This window comes from Mus caroli, chromosome 13 (assembly GCF_900094665.2).
Source record: "Mus caroli chromosome 13, CAROLI_EIJ_v1.1, whole genome shotgun sequence".
Taxonomy (NCBI): Eukaryota; Metazoa; Chordata; class Mammalia; order Rodentia; family Muridae; genus Mus; species Mus caroli.
This window is the reverse complement of record NC_034582.1, coordinates 51,563,878-51,586,021: the sequence shown is the minus strand read 5'-3', so window position 1 is coordinate 51,586,021 and position 22,144 is coordinate 51,563,878. Positions and strand designations below refer to the sequence as shown.

Genomic DNA, 22,144 nt, shown 5'->3' with positions numbered 1-22,144 from the left:
CCATCCGTAACGAGATCTGGCGCCCTCTTCTGGAGTGTCTGAAGACAGCTACAGTGTACTTACATATAATAAATAAATCTTTAAAAAAAAAAATAGCTTAAACGTCCTTAGTAACTGGGTTGTTGGTTGTAACTGTCATCTTGACACAATCCAGAATCACTGGGGGAGAGAGTCTCAGTGAGGAGTTGACTATCTTATGTTAATTGATGTGAGAAGACCCAGCCCACCCTGGGCGGCACCATTCCCTGAGTTTGGGTCCTGGACTGCGTAGGCCTGCAGAAAATGTATTACACATGTGTGCACTCAGCTCTCTCTGCTGGTCACTGGGTGTGCTGTGACTGCTTGCTTTGAGTCCCTGCGTTGGCTTCCCTATTGTGACAGAGAGTAACTTAGCATTGTGAGTTAAATAATCCCCTCCTGCCCTATGATGCTCTTGCCAAGGGACTTTATCACGACAATAGAAACAAAAATGGGACAGTACCACTTCAGCATGGCTAAGATGACTGTATGTGCAGATAATTTACATTTACCAAGAGGCTGCTTCCTTCTTCTTGCTTTCAGCTCACACAGTACTTTAAGCAATGGAAATAAGCTATACATCCATAGAAAGAGTTTTCTGTTTGTTTTTCATAGCACATGAAAAATTTGCCTTTGAAGACACACAGTTTTCAGATACTCTTTATTCCCTCATCATAAATGATATTTATGCTGGACTTCATCTCACAGTGGATACAGAAAGGTCATGTGGAACCATGTATCACATTGGTGAGGTCATCTTTCCTGGACAGCTTCAGCCTTTAGAGAAACCCATGCTTTTAAGAGAAGTTTGTGTGTATGTTTGTGTGTGTGTACTGGTGTGTGTATATGTATGTTTGTGCATGCATATGTGTGTATATGTGTATGTGTATACACGTGTATATATGTATGTTGCATGTATATGTATATATATGTATGTTTGTATATATGTGCATGTGTGTGCATATGTATTTGTGTTTATGTGTGTGCATGTATGTGTGCATGTGTGTTTTATTTTTGTGTGTGCATGTGTGTGTTTGTGTATGTGTGTTCATGTATGTATGTCTATGTGCATATATATATTTGTGTGTGCATATATGTATATATGTATACATGTGTATATACATGCATGCACATATGTAAGCGTGTGTGTGTGTTTGTGCATGCGCGTGCATGTGTGCACAAGCACAGCACCTTGCCTGTCACTCCCCAGATGCTGTTCTCCTTTATTTTTGAAACAGGTTCTTTCATTGGCCTGGAGCACACCAAGTAGGCTGCCATAGCTGGCCAGCGAGCCCCAGGAATCCAATCCTCTCCAGCAGTGGCATCACAAGCACGTGCTACTAGGTCTAGTTGTTTCTTGGTTTTGGGTTTTGCTGTTGTTGTGGTGGTGGTGGTGGTGGTTGTTTTATGTGGGTGCTGGGGGTTGAGTCGGGACCTCAGGCTTCTGCAGTGAGTGCTTCACCAACTGAGCTTTCTCCCTATCCCTTTGATGTGGAAATTTTTAAAAAACTATTATATATATATATATATATATATATTGTCACTGTCTTCAGACACACCAGAAGAGGGCATCAGATCCCATTAAAGATGGTTGTGAGCCACCACATGGTTGCTGGGAATTGAACTCGGGACCTCTGGAAAAGCAGGCAGTGTTCTTAACTGTAGCCATCTCTCCAGCCCCTTGATATGAAATTTTTAAGTGAAAAAGAAAGAGACCCTGTTCTACTCCTTTAGGCCAATAGGACTAAAGAAGATGTTGGAGGTGGAGGCAAGGAAGGCTGTGCAGGTGTAATTTATTCCTGTTCTAAGGTTGAGGAAACTAAAACCCAGAGGGCCAAATCCATGGCCATTGTGACACTTTGTCCCCTGTCAATGACAGGGCCATCACCATCCTGAAAGCAGAGCAGCTTCCTTACCACAAGTGATCCCACAAGATGGAGTCTGCCAATGTTCCCATGTGGCTGAGAGTGCAGCATTCACTCCCTCCTGGCTCCACAGCCAGCTCTGTAGACTCTTGCGGGGCTGACACAGTCAATGTAACTGAAGAGGGTTGGGGGCACTACAAGTATATAGAAAATAGAAGTTAACCAGAGGGAACTCATCTGTGCAGATTTTGGAAAGTCATTACCAATACTGGATGGGAAATTTGGGGATCATCCCACTCCTCTAAGTGAGCAGGTCTACTAGACTCATTGGCCCACCAAGCTGGATTTGGCTGGAGCTGTTCTTTGGTCGGTTGTCGGAGAAGGGATGTCTGCTCATGCCTAGACGGGCACAGCAGAGCTTGACCTCCCAGGCAGTGGTGTGTGAAACGCAGCAGCCACTGTGAAGGTGATAGAATTGAGACCCGTGAGAGATGACCCGTGCTGTGAGCAGGCTCTGTGGGTGAGGGGGCACTTGGTGCACAACTGCAAGAAGCTGAGGGCCTGAGTTTGAATTCCATGTAAATATGGGGTGGGTGTGGTGGGCCACCTGCAACTCAGTACCCAAAAAGAGACAAAGGGTTCCCAGGGCAAAGTGGCTAACTAGACCAGCTGATTTGACAAATTCTAGGTTCCAGTGAGAGGCCTGATTCAATATACAAAGAGGAGATCAATTAAAGAATCTGTGCATGGGACGCCTATCTCAGGAGTGGTTTTTGGCAAAAGAATGAAATGTGGCCCTCATTTTGGCTCTGGCATGCTCACCTGCTCACCCATGTAAGGATAAAACATGTATGTGCCTACCAGGAGTATGTATCCGGCTACTGGACTTCAAGTCTCTTGAATCATGAGCCAAATACCTCTCTCCATTCTTTAGCCCATGATAGCCCTACATAGGTTCCCTTCTTGCCCTATGGCTCCATGTTCTTCTGGATACTGTGGAAAGGAGAGGCATGTAAGCCAGGGCATTGGGAAGTGGCCTCTTCCTCCTCTTCCTCTTCCTCCTCCTCTCCCCCTCCTCCTCCTCCTCTCCCCCTCCTCCTCCAAGTCCCTGCTTGTAGGTAACCTGACAACCAGGACAAACAGACAAAAGAAGGCAAACATGTGAGCTAAAATGATGGGTTTAAGGGAACCAGCTCTGTGTGGCCTGATCTCACCCCAGGTATTGATCAAGGTTCCAGGCATTGTTAAATTTAGCATCAGTAAATCTCGTGCAAGAATGGGGAACAGCGATGTCGTTGGGTCTAATAGTGAGCCCTAGAATAGGGGAAGAAGCCTGGCCCATCACCACAGCAGTTCCCTCTTCCCACCAATCTGGCTCCTCAGCAGGTGGAGGGTAGCCTGTCTGCAACTACAAGGAGGCCCAGTGCTCTGGGAAGGCACCGAGTAGGAAGCAGGAAGGGCCATGTGGTAGCCATCTTCAGGATTTAGGCCAGGGGACCACAGAGCTGGTTTCAACTTGACTGAGTCTCCTCCCCTCCCCACCCCTCCCCCACTCCACTCCGATCCCCACAGTCAGTGAGGAGCCTGCCCCTTGGGTTGACACAGGAGTCAGGGGTAAAGATTTGGAGGTCACATCTGAGATTGAGAGACAGCTCTGCTATCTACTATAGGGTCCAGAGCAAGACACCACCTTAGCCAGACGCCATCTTAGCCAGACACAAGCTTAGCTGAGCTTCAGTTTTCATTTGTAACAAAAGATAAATGAATAATGGAATCATCTCTGCTGTAGGGATTGAGCTAATTCACAGTATTTATTAAGAAATCACTGTTTTAGTATTTTGAAATTCAAATATGCTGTGGTTACTGTTACACAAGGGCAGGGGACAGGGCAGGGGACAAGGAAGGGCAGAACCAGTTAGAGAACAGGAACCTGTGTCCCACCCACACGCCACCAGGGCCCCACTCCACATCCAGAAATGGACCAACTCTTCAAATCTTCCAACCTTCCTGGTGGCTGCTTGTTTAAATATGAAGAGTCTCCCACAGGCTCGTTGCGGAGTCTTAGTCTCTAGATAGCGGCAGTAATGACCGAGAATGGACCTTGATTGAGGGTGCTAACCTCATGGATGAGTTCATAGGGGACTGGCCCAGCAGAAAGTGGAGCCTGGTTGGAGGATGCAGCAGGAGGGGCGTGGCTTTGTAGGTCTGTCTTCCCTTTCCTTTCCCCTTCCCCTTTTCTCTACCACACCCTTCCGTCCTAGTCCCGATGATTCTGCTTTGCCCTTGGTCTAAAAGCCAGACGACCACAGGCTGAAATTTAACGAAACTGCAGCCGGAAGAGACTTTTCCTCCTGTAAGTTATCTCTCATGTATTTTGGTCACAGAAGTCAGAGGGCTCCCCCACGTTGGAGTCACAGTCCCTGTGAGTCACAAACACTTGTTCTTCTCTGAGGGATGGTAGGGACAGGGAGTGTTGTCTTAATCATAGAACGGCAATGCTCAGCCCCACGGGGATGGCCAGGGCCGAGGCTTGGCTACATTTCCCCCCAAGTTTCCCCTCAATGGACAGATCAATTTAGCCCATTCTGCAGGGAAAGGAGCAAACCTGGTTCTTCACCCTTGCTCTGCTGGAGGGAAGCTGCATGATCATTCCCATTCCCTGTGTCCTCTCTCCTATGCCTGGGACCATTGCTCTCCTTGGCCCGATGCTCTGGGCCCTGCTTTACCTCTGAACTCACTCCAGCCTGTGAGGGCTCTCCCTTGAGATCCAGGACACCTGGAGTCAAACAACCAGGGCTCTCTCCTTGTGTTTTTCCAATTTGACAGAACTTGAGCCACCTGGAAAGAAGAATTGCGTCCAGTTAGATTGGCCTGTAGGCAAGTCGGTCAGGGGTGGGGGTGGGGTGGGGGGAGGGGGGAGGGCCAGGACTGCTGTGAGTGATGCTATCCCTGGGCTTTGGTTGTATAAGAAAGGCAGCTGAGCAAGCCATGGAGAGCAAGCCAATAAGAAGCATTCCTCCATTGCTCATGCTTCAGGTCCTGCCCTGACTTCCCTCAGTGATTGGCTATTCCCTGGGAAAGTAAGTTGACATAAATCATTTCCTTCCCCAAGTTGGTTTTGTCTGGGACTTAGCTGCAGAGGCCTGATTAGGACAGCTGCCACCAGAAGAGTGGCTCTCCTACACTTTGTGGCTGTTCTCTCTCTTCAGCTTTGAAAAGCAGGTCACTGGTTAAGGATGCTGCTGCAGGTCCTCAAGACACATCAGGGCATCCAAATTGGCTGGGGAGCCAGAAGCAGGGCTTCTTAGCTGAGTGGCTAGTTGGCAAGGCAGCTGAATTCCAGAGTGCACAAGCAGCTTAGTAAGTCTCAGGAACCTTACGGACCAGGCTCTAGTGTGGCCCGATGCCCACCCCAGGTATAGGGCCTTTAACAAGTCACCTGACTGCTCCAGCCTCAGTTTGCTCATCTGTAAGATGGGTAGCAGGGATACCTTTCCCAGCGAGGAAACAGAGACTTTCTGGAATGGTGTATTTACTTCATTACGATTAAAATGGAACTTATATGAAGCTCCCACATGGTGGACTCCCAAACGATCTTGTTTTAAGCCCAGATTGGGGCTCTGTAAGAATGTAAGGTTTGTGTGTATGAGTCTCTTCTAAAAGCTCCTCTCCTCAGGTATATTCTGGACCTTCAGCCAAAGGTCCTGCAGAAACTGAGTCAGCAGAGGCACGTTGACACATCTCATTTAGTAGCCCAGACTGCACCCACTTTGCCTGTCTGACTGCGGGAAACTGAGGTCCGGATAGGGTGCCTGACTTGAGGTCACACCATGGTTACTTGAACGAGCAAACCTCAGACACAAGTGTGCCTGGGAATGGGCTGCTGAGGGGAAGGTCTGGGGAAAATGCTTGTTAGTCTCTGGCCTCTCCAACTGGTCCCGGATGGGCTCATCTCACTCAAACAACGGTCCTTCGGACTCCACTGGACTCCAGTGCCAGATACCCAACAGCCAGTCATCAGAGGGACCTTCTGAGCAAGGGTAGGAGGTTGTCTATCTGTTTCTCCTGACTCTCTTTTCCTACCCACATGGCTCCCGCCTTCCGCCTAAAATGCTGACAGTAAGCATTGCCTCTCCACACCAGCCCGAGTTCCCATTATATCCAGAAGATGGACCCTGGGCAGAACTTCCCCTTGCCAGATGAGTCCCCTGCGTGTTTCACTTCCCTTTCTCGATGGGAAACATTCTTAGCCCAGTTTCTGCATGGCAGGAACTGTAAACTTGTGTCTTATGCTCACACTCTTGTTGAGGCGTGACTGTAGCAGGGTGGTGGGCAGAGGGTGTCCCATCTGCAAGAGAGACACTCAGAGGAGTGGCAGAAGCCCACATCTGGCCCAGCTCTGCAGTCAGAGAAGCAGTGATCATCACTGAGCTATCGTGTAAACTAGAAGGCCGGTAGACATGGGGAACACTGAGACGGAGCTCCTGTGGAAAGAGGGGCTTGGCTGTCTTCAGGCTTGAGAGACCTGTGTAGGCAAAGACTCAGAAGACGTGCCCTTCTGTGCAACAGACTCACCCAGCTCTATGTATGCAGTCAGTCCCTGAGGCACCTCACTGTGGCTCTTGGGCTTCGACTCCATCCATCCATCCATCCATCCATCCATCCATCTGAGGTTGTGGCTTTTGTGTTTTATAAAAGAAAAAGAAGCCAGGGATATGTTTGGTAGAGGGAGGTATGGTGAGGTGGGAGGGGTGCCTGCAGACCTATGCGGAGGCATCCCTTCCCCCTAAGGTACCATCCATATAGTATGGAATAGAGTTTATTAAGGGCATGGGGAGGGAAGTTGAGGGGGTAGTAGAGGCAGAGAAAGGCAGGGGGGAGAGAGAGAGGAGGAGGAGAAATAGAGACCAGCCATGAACATGGGGAGGGGGAAGGAGAGGGAAATGGGGAGAGAGGAGACAGAGAGAAGAGAGCAAGAGAGGAGGGGGCAAGCAGCCCCTTTTATAGTGAGTCAGGCACACCTGGCTGTTGCCAGGTAACTGTGAGGCAGAACCTAGAAGAAATGCTAACAGTGGCTGTTTTCACAGAGTAGGATACAGCACTGGCAATGAGCCTGAGGTCCTATCCAGCTGTTCAACCTACACATGGCTTTTCATCCTCCCAGGCCATCAGTAAGCCTGTCACATCCTTGGAGCTACTCCTTGGGTTGGAGCCACTTCTTGGGCTACTATTGTCACCCTGTTTTACTCCTCCACTTTCAATGCCAGGAGGACCTGGGCACAGGTGGTGGGGGAAGGGTGCAGAAAGGGCAGGCAGAGGTTCTAAAGCCACATCCATCCATCCGTTGAGCTAAACGTCTCTTAAAAGCACCCTGTTCCCAGCCATCAGTGGCTCTGAGAGGCAGCCTGGCTCATTCCCACCTAGCCCGAATCATTGATGACAGAGTAAGAACTCCCCTCATCCCAGTCCCAGAAGACTATCCCCAAAGCATGGCCTAGAGGGACTCTGTGGCCCAGCAAACAAGGAATTCCACTATGGGCAGGCCTTGGGGACTGGGGATCAGTTCACTGGGGTCCTCACCTGGTTGTGCCGGAGATTGACTGTGTGACCCTGATAAGTCACCTCTGAGCTTTGGAGTCAGTGATTTCATCACTGACTCTAGGGTAGACCTGGGAATAGCTGGGTCTCCGAGCTCCCCTGAAGAGCAAGCAGCCTGTGAGCCTCAAGGGCACTGTGCTGGAGGATATAGCATATCCTCCTGAAAGCAGACATCAGGAGAACCTCTGGAATGAGTAAGTCTCTGCTCAGGGGAAGCAATGCATGATGGTCCCCTCTCTCATTCTACCCAACCCAACCGTAGGCTAGGATTGGGCTATCCTTGTCCCACCTGCGTATGTGTCCTCCTTATTCTGCTGGTCTTTCTAAGCACACACAAGCCTTCATTGAAACTGCTTTTTGTTCCATTCTCCATCTATTAGCTTGATATTACAGAGACATTATTATTCTTTTAGCGATTATACATGAAATCAGAGCACGTGTCCTTACATTATTATGTCTAGTGGCAGTTTATGTCCTTGCATCCTGGACAATAGAAAGGAATTTGAAACTCTGTAACTATATGTAACCATTCCACCTAGATTGGCTTTAATAATACATACATAAGTGTTTATGTATGTTAAACACATATAGAATATATACAATGAAGCCCATCCTAAGATGTCATCATTGTTTCATTGAGCTGGGCCAGCAAGTCACCCTTCAGTGACAGGATCCTGAGGAAAAAATAAAGGCAATGGGATCAGAAAATAAAGAAGGTAGGAGGCTGGTGAGATGGCTCAGTGGTTAAGAGCACCAACTGCTCTTTGGAAGGTCCTGAGTTCAAATCCCAGCAACCACATGGTGGCTCACAGCCATCCGTAATGAGATGTGACACCCTCTTCTGGTGTGTCTGAAGTCAGCTACAGTGTACTTACATACAATAAAAAAAAAAAAAAAAAAAAAACTTTAAAAAAAAGGTAGGAAATTGTACTCCGGAGATCTTGTCCAAGGTCTGTCTGTCTTATGCCAAGCAGGTTAATTCAAAAGTATAATATCTTAAATGTCATTTTAAGGAGAGAACTGGGACAAAGTCAGCAGGTGGCCTTCTGCATGCAATGAATGAGGCCTACTCCCATGAGTGCCCACACGCTCCTGTCCCTTCCCATGAGTGTTCATGCTCTCCTGTCCCCTCCCATGAGTACCCACAGGCTCCTGTTCCTTCCCATGAGTGCCCACAGGCTCCCTTCCCCTGTGTCTCAGTCTCTTCTGAGACTCCCTAGAGATCCTCCATTACGTACGGCTTCCTTGACCAACCCCAGACAGTTGGAAGGAACCTCCTAACCTAGGAACTCTGTCAGCAGCTCTCTGCCCTCAGAGGAGAGAAGAAGCTTGCCGATACTCTGTGGTCTCTGAGGCTGAAATAGTAGAGGCTGGAGCACTGAGACCCAGGAAAGCGAACCATCCGGAGGCCCCTCCTAGAGAGGCACCCGTTTCACAACTCTAGCGAGCGGTTCCACTTCTGCAAGAGAAAATAACACTTCGATTTTTTTATTCCTAGAGGAAAAAGGAAGAGCGGCAGAGCTGACGTGCTCTCTGACACAGTGCACTCCCAAACCACGGAAGCACCTGCCTGCCCAGGTCTTGCACTCCTGAACCACCTGCCTGCCCAGGTCTTCCTCCAGCCCAGGTCCTGCCTGATCACACAGCTGCAGAGTTAATGCAAGGTGTACCCTGGAGGTAAGGTAGGTGAAGGTCATGGGGACCAGGACCCCCAGGGAGGCTGGTGAGTCTAGGACAGGAACCCTGGCCAGAGCCAGCACCTTTCCATTTGTCAGCAGCCATGGTAACTATTAAGAGGTTTGGGTTTCTGTTCTCCCCAATCAACTGGGATCCAAGACAAACAAGTCTGCCTCTGCAGGAGTGCTGCTTCCATCAGCCATGACTGCTCGGTAGCTCAGAGAGAGACCCCACAGGGCCACGTTTACTTTCAATATCGCTGGTCCATGACGCTAACTTTGGTTTTTTTTTGTTTTTTTTTTGTTTTTTTTTGAGACAGGGTTTCTCTGTGTAGCCCTGGCTGTCCTGGCACTCACTTTGTAGACCAGGCTGGCCTCGAACTCAGAAATCCGCCTGCCTCTGCCTCCCGAGTGCTGGGATTAAAGGCGTGCGCCACCACGCCCGGCTGACGCTGACTTTGTAAAGGATGAACTCTGTACTCTCATCAGGTCCAAGGGCACTGGTGCCCAGCCCTCCATCCTGGGCTCAACCTGAATCCTGCCTCAGGAAGAAATGGTCTTCAGGGTCAGAAGGCAGTAGCCTGAGGTGTATCCATCTGCCAGCTGGGGAAAGGGTATCCTCAGGGGAGTGGGGGGACAAGGTCCCACTATCAACTAGATCCCCATTGATATACTATCTTCAAAATGCAACAGCGCAAAAGCCTGGCAAACTAGCACAGGCTCCCTATCCCACAGCCTTCAAGAACTAGGCTCCCATTATCATTGGGCCGAGAGATGACTTCTGTATGTGGGTATATCCTTACCTATTTTTTTAGCAGGTATGCCTCCAGACATTTTCTGTGGTCTGGTGCTATGGGGACCACAGGGTGGGTCATACCCTACGCCTGGAAGACAGAAGTGGAGCTTGAGGAAGACAAGAGCCTGTGGAACTCTGGGAGCCTGGGAGTTGGGGGAATGCAAACATGAAAAGTTAGGTGTAGGCCAGGTGTCCTTGTGGTTGATGTCAGAGGACAGAGACAAGGTCACTTTCCTCAGGGAAGAAAGCATTTGATCTAGGCCCTGAAAGATGAGCAATGCTTTCCCCACAGAGTTTAAGATAGAACATGCCTTCTTAGCAGAAAATTATATATATATATATTGCAGACCAAAGCCAGGTGCTAGAGAAAGAATATAATTACTGTGGAACCTCACTCGGCCCTTGGTTCTTGCTAAAAGTGGCCATAAGTCCTAGGTGGTGTGGGGCGTGTAGATGTGACCAAGTCTACTCTTTAAAGCCAGGCAGGGACCAAGCAGACCTTGGATGGGGCCTTCCACATGCCCCTTGGACACTGAAGGACAAGTTCCTGGAGGTGGAGCTGTAGGACCTTGTGTGGATTTACTGGCGCTCCTGAGGGTCTTCAGTGAGCCAGATTTTCCTTCTGTCCACTGTCTCTACCAGGAGCTACCGTGGCCCAGATGTTCAGGAAAGCCAAGCCCTGAACCTGGGGCTGGGGCCCCTGAACCAAGTGCTGGGCTCGCTGGAAGCACCCCCGAGAAGGTGCTCGATGTTTTTACTTCCATGGGGTACTCAGGGTCCTTTTCCATTGCTATGTACCCCCTAGCTGGAGGCACCATATCTTTCCCTTCAAGAGGGGTGCTCCCAAGAGCGAAGGCCTGTCTCCACAGCACCTGAATTGACACCTGGCTCGAAGAAGACTCTGCAAGAGTTTGTTTGTTGCATGCCTGCCAGATTCAAGAAAGCCTGTCCTGTCTGCTCATCTGTTCCTATAAAGCAAGGACAAACTGTCTCCGAATGGCCTGTGGACTATCAGGCGCCACCCTGTAAGCTGGTAAGCTTTATTCCTTGCTGAGAAAGATGGGCACACCTGTGTTATAAAACAATACAATTTGGAGAGGATAGGCAGTTATGTCCTGTTGGAGTATAGGGAAACGGAATTCCAACTTTAGCGTCAACCTCCACCCCATCCCCACTTGGGGAGAATAACTGTATCTATTTACACATGGTCCTCATCAGCAAGATGTGGCCCCAAGATCCCTAAGTAGGCAGCTTGCCTGGGCTCAGAAAACTACAGAAGTGTGTCTTTGTCATGTTCTTCCCAGGATCTATGGAGAGGCCCCTCACAGTCCTGCAGGTGAGCCTGTACCACCCTACACAGGGCCCGGTCGCCTTTGCCCAAGTCCCACCGCAACTGCAACATGATGCCAGCCGGCTGCTGGTTGGGCGAGGACAGAACACCCATCTCCAGCTGCAGCTGCCACAGTTGTCTCGCTACCATTTGTCCCTGGAGCCCTACCTGGAGAAAGGCAGCAGTCTGCTGGCCTTCTGCCTCAAGGTGCTGACCCGCAAGAGCTGTGTGTGGGTCAACGGGCTGCCACTGAGGTACCTGGAGCAGGTTCCCTTGGGCACCATCAACAGAATCTCCTTCTCTGGCATCCAGATGCTAGTCCGCAAAGAGGGGGGAGCCTCCCTTGAGACCTTTGTCTGCTACTTCCATCTCAGCCCTTCACCCCTGATTTACAGACCCAAGGCTCAGGAGACAGACGAATGAACCGAATGAACCGGGAAAACACTGTTAAGAAAGAGACTCCCCCTGTTTTGGGGGAGGCAACTCATGAACTCTCGAGGTCTCTCCACGGCCCTTCCCAGTCTCAGACAGCTGCTTCCCTGCCAAGCCCGGGAGAAGCAATAGAAACAAAGTCGCAGAAGGAGCCCTCAGACAATGCACCCCACCAGCCCTGCTGCTTGAGAGCAAGCCTGACAAAAATAGGGTTTGAGATGGTTGAGCTATATCATGTGAGGTTGACACACAGAGTTCACATGTAAAGCCTGCTGGCCGCCATGTTCACAGGGAACTGATTCTGTAAACTTTGAGCAGCCCTTGGGGTGGAGAAATGCCCTCCATAGCTCTTGGTAATGGGAACTTCATGTACGTTTAGAGGCCCCCAGGGATTCTGGGAGCCTCTCCCAGCATTCTGTGCCCCTCCCCCATTTCCTCCATTGTCTGGCTAGGAGTTACTTTGTGTTCCTCTGCCTAAGGGCAGGAACATAGGGTTGAAACAGGAATGCAAGGACACAGGGAGAAATTACATTTGAGGTAGCTCCCGGTTCCCTTCAGTTTTCAAATACCCACAGGCGCTCAGGGCTTAGGAAAGCCTGTGTTTAATAAACTAAAAGTATTTCATTATGCTGGCATGCCCAGTAGGATCCCCTGAGGCCCAGATGGGCCACAAGTATACCATGTTGTCATGTGGCTTTGGGGGCGGGAAACCTGGATGAGGTGTGAGAGGAAATTGGGAGGGTAGGTAGGCGTACGTTTCTGGGAAGGTTGCAAGTAGAACTCTGGGCTTCTGGTGGGGGGAGGTGCGGGGGGGGGCTAGAAGCTAGGACTGCCTGGACATTTCTTGTCCTCCTCCTCCTCTCCCTTCCTCCTCTCCGCCCTCTTCTTGTTCCCTCTCCTCTCCTCCCATCCTCTATCCCTTCTGGACCAGAGCCTTGGTTGGCCAGAGGTCAAAGGTCTTCAGGGAAAGATGGTTTTCTAGAGAAGTTGGCTCTTTCAGAACTAATTCTATGGTTGGGATGCAAGGTCATCCTAGCAGTCAACCTAGCAGTTACCTCACTCAGAGTAAATCAGATGCCAGCAGGAAGGGGGAGCGGGGGACGAGGGGGGTACCTATCCTTCCTGAATGGACGTTGGGGGTGATGGTGGATTGTTAAGGAGCTAAGTAGGCAAGGATGAGAGAATTTTCTCAGAAGGGAGCAGAAGGCTAGCAGGGGGAGTGTTTACTCATGTGAGAGGAGAGTCCCACAGACTCTGCTAACCACCAGACCACCAGATCCTACACTAGAGAACCCCAAACACTCAGGGGACAGTGCTACCAGCAGACTGATCCATAGCCTCCACACCCGGGACACCACTGCCATATAACATCCCGTACCCCTTTGTGCCCAAATCCTAGGTCATATGATCAATACTGTTCCCCAGCTGAGCATGTCTTCCCCATAAGGAAACTAAACACTAGACAAGATACATATGGGCGTGGGAAGCCCCTCCTCCTACAGAATATGGACTGTGTACACTCAGCTCACAGACACAAGATGTGTGTCTACTTGGGACAGTGCTGGCTATACTGTGAGTGGCACACCCCCCCCCAAGACTCCCAAAGTACTTTCTCATTTGTCAATGAACTTGCACCAAGCGCCCACCTCACACCCAATATGTCCAAAGTCTCAGGATCCAGGAATAAACAAAGCCAGGAGAATCTGCGCGCCATCAGCTTGCCTGCCTCAGGAGGGAGAAGCGCTCGAGGACAGACGGCTTAATTATTTATCACGGCTGTTGCTATCTTCCCTCTCCTCTGTTCACTTGGAGTTAAGCCCTATCATCGAGTGGGTTTGATGTTAACATTTCTATATGTTCATCCCTCTCCTAATCGAGTCACAGTGTAATAGGCCATCGAGTGCTGGAGCCAGCTGTCACTACCTAGTCACTCCTCGAAGTCCCCTAGATAGACACTGGTCTCAAGCATAGTCCACAGATAAGGACAGTGAAATTCAGGTCAGTAGCCACGGCCATCTCATCTATGAGTTGGTTGACCTCGGGCAAGTGAGTTAGCCCACCGTGACCTAGATGTCTCCCTCTGGAAAGCCAGGACGATGAGTATTCCAATCAGCAGGAACAGCAGAGAGTATCTTAGGAAGTGGGACCTGGAAAACACCTAGTGCCAGAAGGAATTAAAAAAAAAAAAAAAAAAAAAAAAAAAAAAGCTGCTATCCTGAGACCAAAGACAAGGGAAGCTAGAATACATACTTCTTAAGCTTATTATACACTTGGATCTTGGGGTGACTTGAACCCCAGTGATCTGGCTCCAGAGCTCAAGGGCTTTCAACACTCTGTGACTCTCTTAAGGATTTTATTTTCATTTGGGGCCTGGGGGCAGGAAAAGGGTTTGTTTTTTGGTTTTGGGGTTGTTTTGTTTTGTTTTAGCTGCTTTTGTATTAAAAGACCTGGGTTTGTAGAACAAGAGACATTCCTGGCTCTGAAGAGGAGAAACTGCCCGTAGTTTAGGCTGAATTGAAGTTCCCCTAGTTCTAAAGGAAGCACAGGTTCCCTGGAAGATTCAAGTGCTGTCCAGTCTGCCTATCACAGAGCAGCTGCCCACAGACAAAGCTTGAGACGACACACTTAGAGACAGTGTGTGACCACCAAAGGCTGAAGGGACCAGGCTCTCTGGGTGCAGCTCCTGGCCCCTCTGAAGAACTTGTAGAACTGACTACAGCTGCCGACTGCCTCTCTCCATCCCTCTCCCCTCCAGGAGGGTACAGCAAACCCGTCCCTGCTAGGGGCCCATGAGCTAGAGTACTTCCCCCATGGAGACTGCGTGGTTGGAGGATTTTGGGTGAAGTGTCTGTGCGGTCCTCACACTGAAGAACAAGCTGGAGGGTGACAGGCCAGACACAGGAAGGAGAAGAGCCAGGAAACATCTGGCTTGTTTCACAAAGTCTCCTCAGGAGAATTTCTTTCTCCTCCTCCTCTTCTTTCTCTTCCTTCTTTTTTTTTTTTTTTTCTTTTTTTTTTTTTTTTTTTCTTTTTTTTTTTTTTTTGACAGTCTCACTGTGTGGCTCAGAGCAGACTTGCTGCCCTCCCCAATGCTTCAGTTATAACGGTACACCAACTACCCCTGGCTTGTGTCAAGTGCTCAAGAGAGGAAGCTCTGCTAGACTCTGCTCCCCTTGAAAAGCGTAAGCCTCGAGCTGCCAGATTCACGCCCCCTATTCTACTCCTCTGTCCCTTGAAATTTGCAGGTTGACTTCAAGACTCTGGTTTGGGGATTTGACGTAGCTTCTCTTGCCTATGCAGGGTCCCCTCTCACCATCTCCTAACAATGTCCTCGGCTTTCCCCCTCCCAGCAGTGCAGTCTGTGTGGCCACAGGCATGAGCACATGGAAGCAAACAGAACAGAACAGACACACAGATACTCATATGCACAAAACACCAGTAGCTTCAAGCTGGGCTCTGGTCAGCCTGCTGGCTGGGCTAAAACTCACGTTGCTCACTCACCATCCCATGGTCTTTGGACCTGTGCTCCCTACATTAGAGGCCCTGTAGAGGTAAACTGAGGCACTTCGAGCCGGGCGTGGTGGCACACGCCTTTAATCCCAGCACTCGGGAGGCAGAGGCAGGCGGATTTCTGAGTTCGAGGCCAGCCTGGTCTACAAAGTGAGTTCCAGGACAGCCAGAGCTATACAGAGAAACCCTGTCTCGGAAAAAAAAAAAAAAAAAAACTGAGGCACTGCATGTAAACGTGCCTGTGGCACACAGTAGGTGTTCAGGAGGGTCAGTTAGCATTGGCCAGTTCAGTGGACCAAGTAAAGCACTTGTGGTCCTGTGGACTAGATTGCCCATATACATATGCTGCAAACACACCTGCCATAAGATAAATTAATCCCTTCTGGTCAGGTGGCCCTCAGAGCCCTCAGATCTGGAGACGATGTCTGGAAATTCAGAAGTTCTGCCCTGCCCTGCTTTTTGAGGCTATTTTAGCCTCACAGGCCTGGGCTTCACTGACATGTGAGTCTTCCCAGCCTGCCTGAGTCTCTGTATCCTCTCAAGGCTGTTGCACTCCCAGTGGCCGTGATGAGGCTGGCCAGAGGATGTTAGGCCAAGAGTGAGAATGGAGGTCTGAAGCAGACTTCACAAAGCAGGCATCAGCAGTCAGAGTCCCACAATGGGAAGCAGCCCCTAAGGTCCAGGAGACCGGAGAGTATGGGAGTTCGAAAGATATTTGTCCCTCCCTCTCCTGCTCAGTGGGCAGCCCAGGGCTTTGGAGAACTTGGCAGTGTTTCCTTTTTCTTCCTCCTTGAGCCTTTGTACCCCAACTCAAGTGGAACCCAGGTTTAGGGCATTTATATGGTGGCTGACTGTCATGGAGAAGGGGAGACAGCTCCCTCTCACCAGCTCTTTCAGCCTCCAATAAAGAGGGGCAAGGCCACAGGCTCTCCCGGGCGACCCTGAGAAGGGCCCTTAGCTATGGCAGTCAGGAGTCAGTTGGCTAGCCCGGGACCAGGCCAGTTACCTGACAAATATCCTTTCCCTGGCCCCCTTTCCCAAGCATGCACCAGCAATACCCACCTTGCTCTGCAAGCCTGCCAGCTATACACACCAGCCCTGCTTGTGACCATAGAGCACCAGGAGACCACCCTGCCAGAGATCTGGACAAGATAGCTCTTAACCTGAAGGAATACTTATTGCTACACAAAGAAGCAGCAGTCAATTTTGCCAGCAGGGCAACAAGGGAGCACCACCAGGGCATTGAGGGAGCACCACCAGGGCACCCAGGGAGCAGTGGCTCCATAAATGTGGAAAGGAAGCCTTAGTTGAGGGGCCCAGTTTCAGTCCTCCTAGTGTCTGGTAGAGCTGAGGACACGGACTGAGAATCATTTCTATAACTACCCACTGCACTACCAGGTTGCCATCCATCAAGAGGTGTCAGAAGCAAGCAAGCAAGCAAGCAAGCCTCATTGAATGTACATCCTCTTCCCCCCACACCCCCCCAAACCAGCTGGGGCACCTGCCTCCTCCTCCATCCACTGGCTCCTGCTTCCCCTGCTCCCTGCCCACGGCCTCTGGGTTGCAGTCACTCTCCACTGCCCCAGGCCATCCATCTAGCCAAGACTTGGGGGAGGAGTTAAGTCCTAGGAGGAGATGCTGATTTTAATGAACTTGGTTCACATTGCAAGACTGATTCCTCTTACCTTTAACGTGAACTCGCAGGCGGATTAAAGTGAAATAAAACCTACTATTTGAGTTACATTTCCAGCTTATTGGAAACATGCACTCCCTCCCCGTGACTGGGCCGTGAGAAGGGAAGTTATTATCTTTTTTAGAGTTTGTAAACGCTTTATGGCCGAGGCATTAAGCCTGCTGGGCTTGGGGTGGGGGAAAATGGAGGAGAAAAAAAAAATGTTCCTGCTTACCTTTGCTTTCCAATCGCTTGCTCCGGTGGGAAAGAAGCAGCCCAAGTGAGCGACGGAGAGCCAGGTGAGCCGCAGCAGAGGGGTAGAATTATTTTCTTCAGTAAGGCATGTGAACCAAAAGGACATTAAAGTACCATTTGGCAAGGGAGCTTGTTCTGTCCTCCAGAGAGGCTGCAACTCAACCCCACCACAACCTCTCCCTGTTCTTCTGGTATTTATTTCCAGGAGAAAAATGGCCTCCATCCCCGAGAGAAACCCATCTTAGAGTCTTTGTGAAGGGCACCACTCTGGACATTTGGAAGCAAGGAGGAGCCAGAGAAAGGGCACACCCAGTCAGGATGGAATCCATGAGGGAACGAGGAACTCACCGAGTGGACCTGGCTCCAGAGAAACAGATGATCTCCCTCTCTCCCCCTAATCCCTCTGCACAGAGAAGCCCCATGCTCCAGGGTTGGAGTCCAGCTTTCTGCCTCCTGGAAGGAAACCTGCCCAGGATGTTCATTCTACCTTCTCTTAAAGCTATGGAGACAGGGGATGGAGGTGGGGGGTCTTCAAAAGCACAGGTTACCCAAGAAGCCAGTGCTTAGCCAGACCTGACATTTCTGGTTTTCTTTTCTGCAAGCTCAGATGTCATGATGCCAGAAGTCTTCCAAAGAGTCCGTCTCAAACAGGGACACTGTTACGTATCCTTGTTTAGACGGTTTTAATCATCCAGGACCAAGTCAGGCAAACAAACCCAGTTTCAAGTATTAAACAACAACAAAAATTGTAATTGGAGCAATTGGAGCCCAGCACAGGAGAATTGCTGAGAATCTAAACAGGAAGTGGAATTCGGAGATTAGCATATATAGACATGGCAACCACGGCTGGCTGCATCCCTGTAACGTCAGTGGCCACCGAGAGAAGGGGTATCAGGGAAACTAGGCTCTGTCCTGAACAACCATGAAGGCCTTTTGTGGAAATGGAGGCCTCTGAGGGAGGAACGGCTGGTGGCCAGCTGGGGCCACAGGTGGCTCCTGAGTTGGCGAGAAGAGGTAGAGATGTCTGGGTTTCTCTCCTCTCATGATCCCACCACCTTCTAATAGACCTCCCTCTGGCAGAAGCAGCGGGCAAAGCAACCTGAGCCTGAGCTCTGTGGCACATAAGTCCTCATCTCCATAGGGGTCAGTATGATGTCGTCTGCTTGCTAGGACTTCTCACCAGAAGAACCCTATATGTGGCAGAAACTCTCTCAGACATGATTGACAGCTGCCTGGCTCTCAGTCGGTCTTCAGTAAGGCCCTGAAGGCAGGAGTGGGGTGAGCTATGAGGAAAAATTTGATTGGGTAAGAGCAGGCTTCTAGGGACCAAGCCCAGCAGACACTGGCTGAAGCCTTGATAAAGCTGTTGCTGGATGGCAGTTAAAAATGGAGTATGAAAGGCCAAGTGCTCAGGCTGTGGAAAACGAACAGCTTCCCTCCTGAAGTAGTCACTGAGCCCAGGAGCCAGCGGCAGCCCCCAGCAGAACCTCACGGCACAATCCCTCATCTGCCAGCAGGGCTGTTTCCAGACAGGGCTTGCCTCCCACCCTTCACCATTCAGAAACAGACACACACCTCCTGGACTCCAAGATCTGCCCCAGGAGGACTGGCAGCAGCCTGGAGTCTGGAGGCTCAGAACCAACACTGGGCCTCATTACTGAGGATAACATGGCCCCCGTGGACACTCATTAAAGGCCTAGGCGGGAAGCTAACAGGGAAGGCTGCCATTCAGTTTTACATTCCACTTCTCCTGGGCCTGTGGAGTCTGTAGTTACCACATAGATTTTTGAGTTGAAACATCTCAAAGCTACATCTGCTCAGGCTTCCCCACCCCCACCCGCACCCCCGACTCTGGCTCTCTCTCTACAGGTCCCCTGCCTAAAAGTCTGGGTAACAGAAAACCACAGGGTAGTTACGAGCTGTGATTTTCTCTCCTCAGCTAGAGGAAGAGAAAGCATTCCCAGCTGAGAATCTCGGCTTGCCTCCCAAACCAGAGCGAATGCTTTGAGGAGCCTCAAGGGAAAACCAGGCGAGAGGAGACCCTGTGAGGAGTGGGGGAAGGGCGGCGAGCCTACTGAGAAGCTGGCTTTGTGATATGGGAAAGTCAGGACATTGCCCGGGCCACTGGTCCTTCCTGATGACAGCTGCCCTCACTATGCTTCGGAGGAAGAGACCTCCAGGCTACACACACGTCACTTCAGCAGCCTCCAGTCAGGGACAACTCAACAGCTGTACCTCTCAACAACTGGATCTAGTACAGAGCTCCCATGGCGGCATTTGCCAATTTCCATGGTGTGATTGTTCTCACTGTAGTCCGTTTTGAGAGCCCCATTACAAGGTGACATTATTGAATGACAGGGAAGAGACTCAGGAATGTGCCTCTCTCTCTCTCTCTCTCTCTCTCTCTCTCTCTCTCTCTCTCTCTCTCTCTCTCTCTTCAGAACACTGAGCTTAGACACAGCCTCCCTCCTCTCTGCCACCTACTGGCACGCATGTGATACTGCAGCCATACCTACAAAACCTCCAGGGGCAGGAGAACATACCTTTCTTTTCTTTCCTTTCCTTTTTAAAAAAGACTTATTTATTTTTATTTATATGAGTACACTGTAGCTGTCCTCAGACACACACCAGAAGAGTTCATCGGACCCCATTACAGATGGCTGTGAGCCACTATGTGGTTGGTGGGATTTGAACTTCAGGACCTCTGGAAGAGCAGTCAATGCTCTTAACCACTGAGCCATCTCTTCAGCCCCAGCACATACCTTTCTACACTGGTTATTGCCACATAGATGCAGTAGCCTCCTACACACCAAGAGCAGGGTAGCACCAGGCCGGTCACCCAGGCTGTCTGTGTAGAGCTACTCAACAGCCCTTGTGGCATCACGCCACCATCCTGTTAGAGCCAGAAAATGCCCACCCCCACCCTCCAGTGTGCAGTTTCCCTCTCCCATGTCCTCCTTTCTCAGTGAGAGAGCTGCTGCTTCAGTTCTAGGCAGGAGGCAACCCATTGCCCCGGCTCTATCCCTTCCATACTCTCAAGAATACAGACACTAGGACCAGAGAGGTTGCTCAGCAGTTAAAAGCACTTGCTGTTCTTGCAAAGGACCCAGGTTCGATTCCCAGCACCAATAATCAGCTGGCTCATGAGTGCCTGTACCTACAGCTCCAGGGGATCTGATGCCCTTCTTCTAGGCTCTGTGGGCACTTAACATGCATGGTGCATGTGTAAACAAGCAGGCACACACAAACAGATAAATAAAAACTAGTTTAAAGGATATAGATACAACAAAGATTCTTAGGAAGCAATGAGTTTTGATGGTTTGTTTTGAATTAAATATGGATTATTTAAGTAAGTTCATATAACTTTAATAATTCAACTAAAACTTTAGTGATTCTTGTAAATGACTAAATGTAGTTTACTATTAAACTTGTATTAGTCAGGTTTCTCTAGAGTCACAGAACTTATGGTAGTCTCTATACAGTAAGAGAATTTGCTATGATGACTTACAGTCTATAGTCCAGCTCCCCAACAATGGTCAGCTGTGAATGGAAGTTCAAGGATCTGGCAGTTGCTCAGTCCCACAAGGCAAGCAGGTAAAGGAGAGAGAGTAAATCTTCCTTTTTCCAATGTCCTTATGGAGGTCTCCAGCAGAAGGTGTGACCCAGATTAAAGATGTGTGCCACCACGCCTGGATCTGGGACTTGTTTTGTCCCAGGCTGACCTTGAACTCAGAGATCTCCTGTCTTAGTCTCCTGGGATTCATAGCCACTATGTCCCAAGATCTCCATGCCAAGATCCAGATCAGAAACTTCTATCTCCCAGCCTCCAGATTAGGATCACAGGTGAACCCTCCAATTCTGGATTGTAGTTCATTCCAGATACAGTCAAGTTGACAACCAGGAATAGTCACTACATGGCTTAATTCTGTTTAGACTTGTATGATCTTTTAAAAACGTAGTTTGTTTTATATATATGAGTGTGTGGCTCGTGTGTGAGTCTGTGCACAAGTGCACACCTAGTGGTCCTCTGGAACTCAAGTCTGGATGCTTGGGAGACACCATGTGGGTGCTAGGAATTGAACGTGGGTCCTCTGTGAGAACAGCAAGTGTCGAGCCATCTCTGCAGCCTGACACCTCATCATCTTTAATGACCAACACTTAATAGAGAGCCTCAGCACCCTACTACATGGGACCAAGCATTCTGGTCCCTTATCCTCAGGTACTGGGGAGCAAGAAAACATAGTGAAAATGCCTTCAAATGAAATTATTTTGCCATTGGAGAGCAAATTTGTTTATACGTTTCACCACAGAAATCGGAAGCAGCCTCGGGAGAAGGTTAAGCTGCGGCATGTTCTGGATGAGGAAGTAAAGGGCCAGAGAGCAGAAGTGTGTCCAGCTCGCACAGCTGGTCAGGTGCCAGCATCTGGCTTATCCTCAGGCTTTGTTTGTCTCCTACTCCTCTGTCCATGTTTTCAATATTGGGCAGCCCACGGCCAGCTCTGAGCTTGCCTGGTGGAGCCCCATCACACACACGCCTAGCAAGGGTGGCCTGTCATATTTCATAGCTGGAGACCATATGCAAGGACTAGAATCAGCCCTTTACTTAAAACGCAGCCAAGTAGAGAGCGGTAGATAAATGGCTACAATCATGTCTTTCCTAGGGCCTTTGCGTCTCAGAGCTTAAAGTAAGTGACAGGTTGTGAGGCACCTAGAGGCCACCTTCCTCCTCACAAGGTTGGAGAGAACAGGTTTCTCTGAGCCTCGTCTTCTGCCTCTGGAATACAGTATGTTGCTGTTTCTGGATAATGGATCAGCAGGAATGAGGTACAAAGGACTTTAGCCTAGGCTCTCTGAGTTGACTTCCTGGACACCAAGAGCAAGGTAGCATCTGTTGGTCACTCAGGCTGTCTACGCATAGCTACCCAGCAGCCCTTGAGGGGTACCATGGCAACACCACCCCCCAGCTGTCAGTGTTGGGTTCTAGGACCCTGC

The 22,144-nt window shown here is 49.9% G+C and overlaps 1 protein-coding gene and 1 pseudogene across 2 annotated transcripts; one reads left to right on the top strand and one right to left on the bottom strand.

The window, feature by feature from the left end:
- Positions 1–4,188: 4,188 nt before the first annotated feature.
- On the top strand, positions 4,189–13,417 carry Tifab (TIFA inhibitor). 2 transcript variants are annotated; one of them, XM_029485012.1, is made up of 4 exons: positions 4,189–4,236; positions 8,980–9,158; positions 10,759–10,986; positions 11,258–13,417. In XM_029485012.1, exon 4 carries the CDS (start codon positions 11,263–11,265, stop codon positions 11,704–11,706), a length of 444 nt encoding a protein of 147 aa, XP_029340872.1. In that variant the 5' UTR covers positions 4,189–4,236; positions 8,980–9,158; positions 10,759–10,986; positions 11,258–11,262; the 3' UTR covers positions 11,707–13,417. The 2 variants fall into 2 exon arrangements, with proteins under 2 accessions (XP_029340872.1, XP_021036395.1); XM_021180736.1 differs by having other exon boundaries at positions 8,980–9,163.
- Positions 13,418–19,585: 6,168 nt separating this feature from the next.
- LOC115029161 lies at positions 19,586–19,686 on the bottom strand (annotated as a pseudogene).
- Positions 19,687–22,144: the final 2,458 nt, after the last annotated feature.